Here is a 12,857-nt window from a genome sequence, read left to right as displayed (position 1 = left end):
ACAAGAAGCAGTTGTGGTAACACATGGGATCTGAAGTTGCCAAATGTCAATTCAATTAACTATCAGAGTTTCTCCAATCCGTCAATATTCCAAGTTCTGGACTTTCTTCTTCAGTCTCAAATATTGAAGCCTCAGATGGATTTATGTGGAGCAATGAGGACATCTTGAGGCCAGTTAGAAAAATGCAAAGCTTTCAGTCCTCCTAGATAGGTAAGGATGTGTGGAAACAGTTACTTAGTTGGTGTAAATCCCCATAGACTTCAATGGAGCTGTAAGATATGGCCCAGATATGGCTTTGCTGTTCTGCAAAGCAAGTACAACCCTAACTAAAGTCAATAGGAATTGAATTTCTGAAATTCAGGCCATATTCCTTACCCTCTAAGTCAATTAAAGATAGTAAGACAATAATTAGTCACAAGAAAACTCATATTTGCCATACTTCCAACTCTATATTTATGACTGTACATTATTAGAGATTCCAGTCCTGGCTACTTACTTTCTTATAACAAAAAATAAGATTGGAAAAAGGTAGCATGACTTTTCTTTCCACTCCTGAATACCAGACCATAATGAAAATCAGCATTTCAATATACAGATTTGTAAAAAGATCAAAAATAATTCAAATAATGTGAAAGGAATAAAATGCAAATCTACACAAAAATTAAATTTTCACAGTGCATTACATTATCCACAAATTTCAAGTATTCTTTCCATATCGTACCTCTGAAAAATTAACTCAAGATCAAATCTCTACTACTTATTCTGTTTAAGATGACTTTGTACATCCAAATTTCATATATTTTTCTATGCACTCTCAGTTAAAACTGGAGTCTTGGGTCCATTTGAAGAGCTTTCTGTTCCCTGAGTGCCATCTGCAGATTTGGAATCTTCACACGCTTCCATATTCATATTGGCTTCTGACTCCAGTGAGGTGATATCTATAGTAATCAAATTAGCTTCCTGATCTGTTTTTTCTACTTCATTGTCAATTTCAACTGTATCTTCCTGCTTGCTGTTTTTCTTTATTTGTCCATTCTGTGCAGGGTAGATGCTGCTAACAGTATCATACAGGAACTGGTATTGTTCCTAATTCAAAAAAGAAGGGATTAGTGTGGATGAAATGCCATGTGATTGAGCCAGGATGGCTGATTTTTTTTTTGTCTTAAGTGTTGACAATGTGAATCTTTCCATCTTACTGAAACATTCAGCGTAAGGTGGTCTCCATGGTTGCTGGCCCACAGGACGTTGAAGCACCTCCCTGCTATGCTCAATTCTGAGTCTATGGTGACACGGCACTGAGGGCATCCCTAATTCCTGGTAGATCAGGTACTAGGTCACTACTTATAATCACCTCATTCCCAAGGCAGTGTTGCAGAATCCATCCCTCTTGATTCACATGGCAAACTATCAAAAGTGTGTTTAAAAGAGAATCAAGCAGGTAGTGACTACTGTTCAGTTCTATAATAAACCACAGCAGAGTTAGCAAATCTAGATGATTTAGATGGATTGTCAGAGGGAAGAATGCATATTGCATGCAAGTAGGAAAGCAGCTCCTTCTGTGCACTCTTCAGAAAACAAGGAGGGCATTTTCTAACCTGCCTAAGGGAGTTAGGCATCCAACTCCCGTGGAATTCAGTGGAAGATGTGCTCCTAAATCCCTTAGGCAGCTGCCAAAGTTCCAGCCTAAAAAATTAATGGTTTACAAATAACATGTACTGTTGACCTTTTCAGCTTCAAGAAACTTATTATTACAGCTGAGGATAGGTTGCAGACTACTTCCTTCATATCACCAATAGCTAATTCACAACTGCTGATGAATAATTAGGGATAAGATAATGATAATACATGTTTCCTATGCAGAAACAATGCCAGGGGTTATTAGAACATTCATGACTAAAGATAAACAAATCTATTGTATTGTTTGGTTAACTCATAGGATTTACTTACAAAAGTGGGGACCATTCCTGGCCTCTCACGTCGAAGAGATTTCACTACTTGGAAGACATCTATCACATCTTCTGTTTCTGCACTTTCCAAGAGAGTCAACAAGGCGCAAAACACACCAGTTTGTTCAGATCCATCACTAGAAGATACACATTATTGGAATTCAAAAATCAGTACAATTTCTCACTAGCAGTTAGGTTTATTTTAAAGATTATTGTACTGACAACAGTCACAAAGATTCCTATCTCTGAAATATTTCTCATTGAAATGAGATTCTAGTAATCAAGAATACCGTTAGGATGCAAAGAGGACATCCAATTTTTACTGGGCTAGATTATACCTAGCCCTTATGTAGCCATTCAATTGGTGGGGGCGTGGGTGGGGGGGTGTGTGGAGGGAAGGCAGCCTCTCCTCCCTTTTTGTAGCTGGGTAAGAATCAACCAGATTTAGGTCCTGCCCTTGGGGACTACAGGGCTACTATCATGATGGTCTCCCAGTGGTGCATGACGTTTACCAGTGGGTAAGGAGTAAGTGTAGCCATAACTCTTCCTTTCCCATCCCACCTCCAATATGCTCTCAGTGGCCAGAATTGCTTATTCGTCTTACAAGATGCGTAAACTGCCCCCCGGGTGCAACACAGAGCCCTGAAGAGGCATTGTGCCACTGTATTGGTGCTTCACGTCACTCCCAACTCAGGCCACATAAGACTTGGACCATATTGATGTTAACAGCTAGCCATGTGCGAGGTATAATGGCCAGCAAAGGAACCGGATCCATATGTACTTCCCTATGCTAGGTTTGGTGAAATTTACACCTCCCTGAACAAGGCTGGCCTTTCCAGCTGGTGGGTGCAGCCTTACAATCCACTGTGAGCTTCACAAGGACCCCTGCCAACAAAATGTTGGAAGAATGTGCTGAGCTGACCTTTCTCTGGCCATGGCTTTGTACCAGCCAGCACATCTACTTTTTAGATAGCTCTTGCCTTCTGCCCTGACCCATGTCTCAATGGAGGGGAGGTTGTGGCCACTTTGCAATGTTGCATGATACACAGGGTGAATGTTCTGCCATGGGAGCCCTCTGCTGGGAGAAGCTGGCATACACTGTAGGGTGAATTTAGTCTCCAGGCTTTAGGAAAGCTTAGGATCAAAGGTAAGAATTATGAAACTGCTATTGCCAAGTATAACCAAACCGTAGAAATGCACTAAAATATCTGTAGCATCCAGACCCACCGGCAGTGAATGACAATTGGAACGCTCCGGCTGTATCTGCTGTCCTCAGTGACGCTTTTAGCTGCAAGTTTTTGTTTGAGGTTCAGAATCATGGTGACTAAATCTTTGGGGTTTTCAGGAAGGTCCAAGCCATTCCACCTGTGGTACTGGTACATATACACATTTCGAGTTTCTTTCCTCTGCAAAACAGAGATAAACATAGAGTAAATTCAAGGGATAACATAATAATCCACATTATATTTATTCCATGGGAATTAAAAAAAAATCCTGATAATCACTTAGGACGAGACTGACTTGAACTACCCCTCTGCAGGGTGATAACATTGTGGGTACTCAGGCCTTATGCACCCACTACCATCCATTTAGGAGGTAGATTGGGCCTGGGTGGAGACTTGACTAAATTACCTCACAGTGTGTCATAATTTGCCGTGGGACCAGGCCAGCAATAAATTACTGTCTACTGGAGACAAAGAGGAGCAAGGTGGGTCTCTATCCCTCATTTTACTTATGTCTGACTTTGTAATTCAATGGTGACTGTAAGTCCCATTTTAATGACTATTAAAACATTTAAAGCAAGAAACTAATAAAACATCAGCTATCGAAACACAAACAGGTTTGTTCTTGTCTTTTGGTTGTTCCTTATTTTGTTTGCCCTTTACAAAAGACTATGTTTAAAATAGAAAAACAAATGTAAAATTCCCATCTGTCATTTTTTATCTTTTACCTTCACATGTGTTACATCAAATGCGCGTATGGTGTAGCTAGAAGACAGGTTGACATCTTTCATTTCAACTTCTATGCCTTCGTATCTTTGTTTTCCTTCTTCCCAATATTGTGCACAGAGTTGCTAGAAATGAAGAAATTATAAATCAGTCCTTATTTTCATCATTGCTTTTGGTTTTCTTTCCAAATCAATTTAAAGGATGCATATATTCTATAAATATTCAGTTTCATTGTATTATAAAATACATCATTGATAAACTTTTACGGTGTAATCATAAATTCATTTCAGCACAATTTAAAAAATAAGGATGGAATAAATCCTATTAGAAAACAAAATAGTTGATAGGTTGAGACACTTTCTGACAGTCACATTTTTGGTTTGGAAATTAGAATTTCATTGCAATTTAGAGATTGGAATTCTGTTCTTTTCTCCTATAAAGAGTATTGTATCATATACTTTACTTCGAAGATGACAAACTAACCTGATCTCCTTCGTTCAGCTCTGTCAACATAACAATTACTTTGACTTTTCTTTGAAAGATCATTTGCCAGAAGTCATTGATTGTTTCTGGTAGTGGCCCTTGCGTTGCAATCATTTCTTTTGGACCCCAGTAGCCCTAAAAAAGACCATTTGAACATGTGATTTATTTTTACTAATTCATCTGAAAGGCAGTTTTCATGTGTAAAGAAGTATTTACCATCTAAAGGGACTTCGGTAGCCTACGTGAAATGAGTTAATGGTCTCAGTATAGTTTCTAGAGGACAAGTACCCATTTCAAAAAACCATCATCACAATTGGCAATAGTTCATAGTGTCACCAGAAAGGACAAAAATTGGTGGGCACATGACTGACCCTCCATAACTAGCAGTCCTTTATCCAGGACGAAGTTGAGACACATTTATACAGCCACATGGGAAAGCTCAGACTGCCAATATCTGAGGCAGAATGCATTTTGGGATTAAAAAGAAGGTTTCGCGCTCCATCGTTGGTATTAGAAACTGGATATTGAGTGACGTCTCTTGCAACATCACAGAGTTGCTAAGCAAGTTAATGCAGACTGACGTATCTATTAGTAAACAGATATTTACAATCAGTAGATATGCTAACTGTATTTTTGTCTATAGAGTTCAGACAAATCCCATTCATTGCATAATCTTATAATCAGTTATATCTGCTAGTGTCCAACAATGGCCCTCCAAAGATAGTATCTTTTAGATGTGACAGTGACACTAAAAGCTTGCTTTTCAGTGCTGGCCTCTGTTTTCACTAGGCCAAATTTGTATCCACAAAAAACTGTATAAAACTGACTGTAAGGGAAATTAATATATATAACTACCTACGTGTACCTGGAATTCACATAGGTGGAGTCTACTCATAGATGTGCTGGCAAAAATATAGGTGGCCCTGAAAAGCCTAGCTGAAAGTCAGGTTTTAAAAGAAACTATAAAAGATAATTATTTTACCATCACTCTGTTTATTGCAACATTTACTAGACTTAGGGCTATTATGAATGAAGTATTTAACTCTTTGAGGCTGCATAGATTAGGACAGCGTAAGGTAAGAGCTCTGTCTTTCTCCCAGGGGACAGCCAATATTACAAGATCTTTGTGATTCAGTCTATAAATGAACATCCAAATAAAGTGCCAGATCTTGATTGTCTTACTCACATAATTAGTACCATGCTAATGAAGTCAGTAGGACTACTGGAGAGAGTAAGATGAGCAGAAATTGGCACATAGCTATTATCAGGGACTATCAGCAGAAAGCATATTAGACACAAGAAGTTTTATCCTCTAAATACATACAGTTATGAATGATGCATTTATGTATCTGCTTGCGTCCTCACAATCACTATCCTCATCAGATGATTCCTCTGAATCATGTTCACTCTCTTTGCTTTTCTCCTCCTCATGTTTAATTGGTACTCTGTTAAAGTCATCTGGAAAAAAGTGTCACAACAATAGTTTGTATTGGCAGGAAGAAAGCAACCATCTCCCTTCTTAGTTTTGTTACAATGGAAAGGGAATGTAGAAAAAGTGCAGTGATTCAGCAGTTATGCAATGGCATAGAGGCAGCAGACATGCCACAATGGTTGTTTGGGAAAAAAATCAAGGACTCCTCACAGTTTATATTGTAACAAATCATTCACTTCCTAAATTTTCTAGGGTGGAGTACATATCAATACGGTAATTTACTGTCCTGTTTTATTCGAAAGCCTTCATACAATTAGAACAAACTGACTGCAGACATCATCACAAACACTTACATGGAATCATTTTGGAATTCCGGTTTTTACTTTTATTTTCCTGTCGATTGCCAGTGTTCTGTGACCGCCATCCCCTATACGATGGTAACCTCTAAGGAAAGAAAACATACAAGGTCACACCATGTGCTAAACAATGCTCTGCCAGCCTTATAAAATAGTGATACTCTCAGAGACCCATCTCCTCTCTTAATAGCTCAGTCCCTCACTGCTTCATTTCATTCCATGGAAGTGTCTGGACCACAGTTTATGAACCCTTGAACCTACCACATGCAGTACCACAAAAAACCATGCAGGTGGAAACAATTTTAAAAGATTGTGCTGCTGTATTTTATGAATAACGTTAACAAAAAGGGAATTAAACTGCTATTTCTTTAAGATATTTCACCACTTTAAAAGTTTTTCCAGGAATGCAAAGTTAATTTATTAAGCTAATTATGGTACTGCCAGAGTATATATGCCACAGAAAACACATCTGTTTAATGATCTACCAACTATGGTACCCACTCTTTGTGGTCGTCATAAGTAAACTGATTTTTTGTCAAATACATGGATCGTTAGTGGTAATTTGCACCTTCACATCCACATTGCCACAAAGACATTATTGCTACAAATAAATTGATAACCCTAGGTTCAATTATTTTAAAGCATTTTACATCTCTCTAAGATCTTGATCCTACAAGCTATTCTACTCAGGCAGTTGCTTGTTCTGCATCCATATGGAAAAGCTTTAATTTTATACACACTCCTGGTTCAGCCACAGGAAATTATATATTTGTTCATTATATTTTGTCTATAGTTTCTCATAAGGGAAAAGAAATAAAGTTATGGAACCCTAAGAGGAAGAACTGAAAAAAAGAAAAAGAATTACTATATGTTTTCAGTAAGATAAAAATAATTTTAAAATACAAAATATCAATTTACAATCAGAAAAACTGGAACAGGTAAAACTCAGTCTGAATACTCCATGGGGCCAGATTCTTGTAAAATGGCTTAGCTCAGCTGAAGACAATGTCACTATGCCCATTTAGACCAGATGAGTATCTGGCCCCATCCCTATTCCCCAGCAACCAAATACTGGATCTAATTCTGCCACCCTCACTTTGAGCAGTTCTTTAGTCTGTTGATTTCATTTAAAATCACCAATTTACTTGGCAGAATTTGGCTCTGAATTATTGGTTTATTTAAATGATTGCATGTCACTTTTTTGTTTAAAAGCAGAACAGAGAGTCGAATCAAACAGAATGCAGTATTATATTTACCTGGAATTCTGCTTCCAGCAGAGAGGGGTCACTGGGAGGATCTCTTTTCTTCAGATTATTAAGGTAGGTGTGCAGTTCAGAGACAGTGACCTCTGTTTCACCAAACTGATTGTATTCCACCAGTGCTTGATGGATCAGGATGTACTGTGTCTAGTGTTCCCCAATTTAAGGATGAGGTGGATTTCAAAAATTGAAAATAATAATTAGAAAGAAGAGATTTTTCAAATTGTTCTTACTATCTAAAACATATAATAATATTTATGTATTCTTATTACCATTGCTATATTAAACTGGCAATAGATTCAGCTATTACTATGTCAATTAAACACAGTTGGCTGTGTTAGTGCAACATTTAGTGCTTTTGATCAAAGGTGCCATATAAATCAAATGTAACATAGCTTAGGTTGTACAGCTAAGAATTTGGGGTGGGGTTTTCCAGAACACTCGCCTAAGTTAGGAGCTCAAGTCGCACCAGTCATTTTCAATGGAACTTGTGCTCCTAAGCACTTCTGAAAATCCCACACTAAAGAAAAAAAAAAGTGAATCTGCGTAGTTAACCCTGCCCCAAAATGTTCATATTTGGGTGCCAAAAGATAATCGGCTCCTATATATTTTTGTCCCTTTTTTTTGGTTGCAATTCCAAATTTTAAAAAAATGGTTGAAATGTCAAAACTTGGGAAAATGCTGACCATCCATTTCTGCTTCATAGTTGGTTTTCCTCCCTCTGTTCTTTCATAGTTTTATATTTCCCTGGACAGCTGCACTGGAAAATCATGGCCATCTTCCTTTTACCTAGGGTTGAGCTAGCTGGGCCCAGCTTTTCCTGAGGGAGATTAATAAATGAAACAAAGCAGCGAGCTCTAAAACATACCTCTACTTGAACCATGAGGCATCGCTGTCGACGGAGCTTTACAACATAGCCATAAACATCCACTCTGCCTTCTACCTCTAACCCCTCCAGCATAGCGTCGATTGCAATATAGGTTCCAGTACGTCCAACACCAGCACTGACAAGTACAAAGTGATTGAGAGAGGAGGATGAATGCCAGTCATGTTCTGCAAGGTGACGCAAAGCAGTGCAAAGAGTGTGGCTTATAATAAATTAATCCACAATTCAAAAGTCTGGTCAACTTACATTTTAAATATCTTTTAAATAAATAAGGACAATATTTTCAAACTAAATAAGTGTCTGCTTTTTAAAAGTTTCAAGCATCCTCAGGTCCCATTGATCTGAAAAGGAGCGTAGGCTTTTATTACCTTTGAAAATCAGGCCTCTTATTTAGGACTGTAAGTATGGAATTGCATGCCTTACTTTAAAGCAACCAACTTTGAAAATTTTGGTCTAATCAACTATTGTTAACCTTCCCTGACTTGTTTTTCTGGGTAACTCTGGCTGGCATTTGTTTACTATTAGAGAGTTTCTGTAATATTTACCTGCAATGAATCACTACTGGGCCACTAAAAAAGTTGCTTAAAGCATTAACTCTGCGGCGTAATTTGAGGAGAAGATGAGGATCTTCAGGCACTCCATGGTCTGGCCAGCTAGTGAACTGAATGTGAGTCACATCTCTCCCAGGTGTCTTCTCCTTTCTCTGGACAGGGTGGGATTGTTTCATTAGTACCACATCAAAATCAAATGTAAATATACAAAGTATAGAATAAAGCAGAAAAATAGGTACAGTAGGCATCTAGTATTGCAACAGCGATTCCAGACACTGTACAGTCACATGTTCTTTCTAAGGTTTCAAAAGTTGGAACATGTTCCAATTTTAATAACAAAAAAAATTTGTTAAAATAAGAGCTGTACATGTGGAACATGCCATAACTTGGAGAAAGAATATGACAATCCACTTTAAGGTTAAGTCCAATATTATCATCATAAGAATACTCTGTTTTGTGATTATGTGGACTGTACCACGTATTCTCCACTGCACTTGTAAATCATTTAGGAAGTCACCATACAGGTCTATGTGCTGCCAAGTGTATTTGTTGGTTATTTTGGTTATCTGTACTTTTAACTACCTGCCAAGGTCACACAGACCCACAGAGGAATGAAGGAAGTGTAAAAACAGCAACTCAGAATAGAAGTGGGGCTGTCAAACCTGTGACAATCACTGAGGTGGCTCATTATTTCTAAGTCACTGTACTCAATGCTTAAAGCATACCAGGTCCCTTAGGGTCACACACCCTGCTTTATTATGGTGTTGCCAGAACCAGGCAGGGAGAAGGAAAAATACATTTTGGCAGCTGGGGAACTATGACTGTGAATCCAAATAAGAAAAAAAATTACAATGGGGTGCACTTGGCCATTGACTACATGATGGAGATGAATCACAAGGCCTAAACAACAATATACATCTTGACTGTTTCCATTCTCTTGTTGTGAATGGAGAGTTGGGGATAGAGATCTAACAGAAGAACAATAAAACCTGAATGATTGTCTCTCAAGAAGCATTCTGCAGTCAGCAGAGTATACCATCATTGTGGCAGTCTGAATATACCATGGGACATGTTCTCACCTTGTGCTTAGTTAGATATTAACCTGAAGCCATGTGTGTTTAGGATGTAATATACTGAAATTGAATTATCTCACCCAGGCAAAGTGCTGGGATGAGACCACTGATTCATAACTGTATGCTAATCTTACACTCAAGCAATACTCTGCACTGTGACTAGCTGATGTTTGATTTAGATAATGACCATCTGCTTATTCCCCAATAACTATTCAGCAGGTGAATCTCCAAATAGGGTTGCCACTTTTGGTTGGCTGTATTCCTGGACGTGACATAATCTTGAATTCCTGGAGATTCCAGGACAATCCTGGAGGGCTGGCAACCCTAGGGCAACTGACTGAGAGCCCCAGGTAGCCAATCAGAGCATAGAGTTTGCAAAATTATTGTACAGTTGCTCCTACTAGATTACGAGCTTTAGTAATGTGGGTTTGGAAGTTTCATAAGGGTGTCTGAGTTGATGGTTCCCCCCCCATTCTTAGCCTACATAAAAATCAACTGATATTTTACAATACTTTGAATGATCAGCTGTGACAGCAGTCACAATGTATTTAATTTTAATTTTTTTGTTAATATGATCTTACAGACAAGCAAACAAGCACCAAACAAACTGATACATAAAAAAAAAAAAATCACATTACTTCTGACCTGCAACACTCTAACTATTGTAATTTGGAGTCTCTCCTATACATGACGCCACAGAATTTTAACAACACTTAAATCTTAAGGTGCTGGGTATGGCCACCTTACTCACAGTAAGTGGTAACTATCTTAGGCTTAGTGGGACTAGTCCCAGAGTAAGCTTCTACTTGATGTGAGGAAAGGTAGCAGAACTGGGGCCTAAAGATGCAAACATGGGAGCAAGATGGGTCTGGGCGGGTGCTATACTATTTATTTTTCAAGATGACCTGAACCTCCAGCACATTTTTCCTTAAATCTAACACAATAAAGAATAAATGGTGCCCTGACTAACACATATCCCATGGAAATAAAGTTGCAAGGAATAAAGGGGCAAAATTTATCCCTAAAGGGTAAATTCTGCACTCAGTTAGAGTCTAGCAACTAGTTGTGTTTCACTGGTATAACTGAGATTGGTAATTGGCCTACAAATCTTGAAAACCCCATATTGACCACGGATAGCTCTACAACACAGTTTATAAATACAACAATAAATACGGTTACCGTAAACTGTAATTGTTCCGCAGTAAAGTTCAGACAAGGATAGGCAATACAGTTCTAAGAGCCACATTTCTGAGTGAATTTACTAGGGGAAAATAATATTGAATGTGGTGGTCTCAGTGTTAATTTAAACATATATTATTCTATGTTCATAAACCAATAACAAGTTTTCTTAATTTAAAAAATATCTGACAAAACTACAGTATATTGCATACAATTTATCCAGCCTTGTCAGTAGGCTTATAGAACAGAAAGTTACTGGTGTTCCTGTTGAGAGTACAGTGCCCACAGTAATGAGATAAATCCTAGTGATGAGATAAGTTTCCAATTCATATTTGCCCTATGAAATTACACACCATCTACTAGGTGTTCTCTCAAGCTCTATCTTGCTTGGTAAAAACGGGGAAATGGTAACTGTCACTGTTGTTCTGGAAGAATCTCTGATAACAGTCTCTTTATACCAACTATACAGACCAATTCAAATTATTCTCACATTAAAAAGCCAACTCACATTTGTAATATGCAGTTTCTGAATAATGTAGTCAGGACATATTTTACTTTCATTGCTCTTCACAACAGTGTCCCCAAAAGTTGCAGTGCTATTTTCTGCGGTCGGCCAGTATTGGGCACATTTGTTCTATGAAAATACAAAATTAACTCATTAGAAGTATGATATCAATATGACAGTGAAATTAGGTTCTGAAGAAAACTTGAAATAAAATAAAATCAACACCAGATAAAATACATAACCAATACTTCAGTACAATTTCAGTTTCCAATAAATACTGTAGTTAATCCCTTAAAGAGATTACCACTGCTTTAGTTAAACATTCAAAAAAACCCAAAGATCCAGATTCTGGCCTCATGCACTAAGCCGGAAGGTTCTGCCCATGGGATTTACATAGAGAACAAGATGGGAAGGAATCCTATCCTCCAACCAAACTGCAGGGACAAAACAGCTGCACAGTCCATGCACAGTCATTGTCACTGCCTGAAGGCTACAGTAAAGATTGCAGCTCACTCTGTGACTCCTACTTATATTTCTAGTCAGTGAATATACATAGCTGCAGATGCAATAGTCATGTCCCAGCCCCTCACAATTCATGCCCAAATTCCCCTCCACTCCTGTTAGCAGTGTGGCTATACTGCAAACATGTCCACTGCCAGCCAGCTCTTCTCCTTAAAACAATCAGAATATCAATACTCTCATCTGCATCTGAAACATGTGGCCCTACCAAGGTGGTGAACACTCTCCTAATCGCTGCTTCCAAGTTTGGTTTCAGAAGTAGGAAAGGGAGGACACAAGACAAACTGGCAGAGAACTGTGGAGGCATTGCCAAGACATTAGGACAGAATGCTGGGGGGAGAGGAGGAAAGTCCCAAATACAAAATATCCCCTCTTTCACTGAGAGTTGTGACAGGTCTGCAAGGATGCGGGGGAGGGAGAGAGATTTTAGTGCAGCTCAACAAATTCTAACTCAGGGAGTTTCGGGGCAAGTTATACCCTCCTATGGGTTTATCTGCAAGAAGGCGGAATGTAGTTCCCTATTCCTTAGGGCAGTGCGTCAGATGATATTATTGAGAATGCTGCTGATCAAATAGTCTAAAAGGCAGAACCATGTAGGCTTGTTAATGTTATTCAATTTCTGAGATTCTATACAAATAGAGAGTAAAAAAAAGAATGAACAAGGATTCAAAAGAAATACTTGAATGCAGAGAGAACATTTAAAGGAAAAAAGAAAAGCA

General features: G+C 38.3%; 1 protein-coding gene across 1 annotated transcript in view; it reads right to left on the bottom strand.

Moving 5' to 3' along the window:
* Positions 1–680: 680 nt before the first annotated feature.
* The window catches only part of PTPRC (protein tyrosine phosphatase receptor type C), a 122,058-nt gene continuing 109,881 nt past the window's right edge, over positions 681–12,857 (bottom strand). Inside the window, exons 21-31 of the mRNA XM_084636343.1 lie at positions 11,623–11,748; positions 8,857–9,014; positions 8,294–8,429; positions 7,423–7,572; positions 6,164–6,254; positions 5,703–5,836; positions 4,379–4,513; positions 3,898–4,020; positions 3,174–3,352; positions 1,948–2,083; positions 681–1,086 (exon numbers count right to left, since the gene is read on the bottom strand). Coding sequence (XP_084492469.1) covers positions 805–1,086; positions 1,948–2,083; positions 3,174–3,352; positions 3,898–4,020; positions 4,379–4,513; positions 5,703–5,836; positions 6,164–6,254; positions 7,423–7,572; positions 8,294–8,429; positions 8,857–9,014; positions 11,623–11,748 — 1,650 coding nt within the window. The 3' untranslated portion in view covers positions 681–804. The remainder of the gene's footprint in view (positions 1,087–1,947; positions 2,084–3,173; positions 3,353–3,897; positions 4,021–4,378; positions 4,514–5,702; positions 5,837–6,163; positions 6,255–7,422; positions 7,573–8,293; positions 8,430–8,856; positions 9,015–11,622; positions 11,749–12,857) is intronic.

The sequence above is a fragment of the Lepidochelys olivacea genome, assembly GCF_965140295.1.
Source record: "Lepidochelys olivacea isolate rLepOli2 genome assembly, chromosome: 8".
Taxonomy (NCBI): Eukaryota; Metazoa; Chordata; order Testudines; family Cheloniidae; genus Lepidochelys; species Lepidochelys olivacea.
The sequence above is the reverse complement of the archived record's forward strand: the minus strand, read 5'-3'. Positions and strand labels throughout refer to the sequence as shown.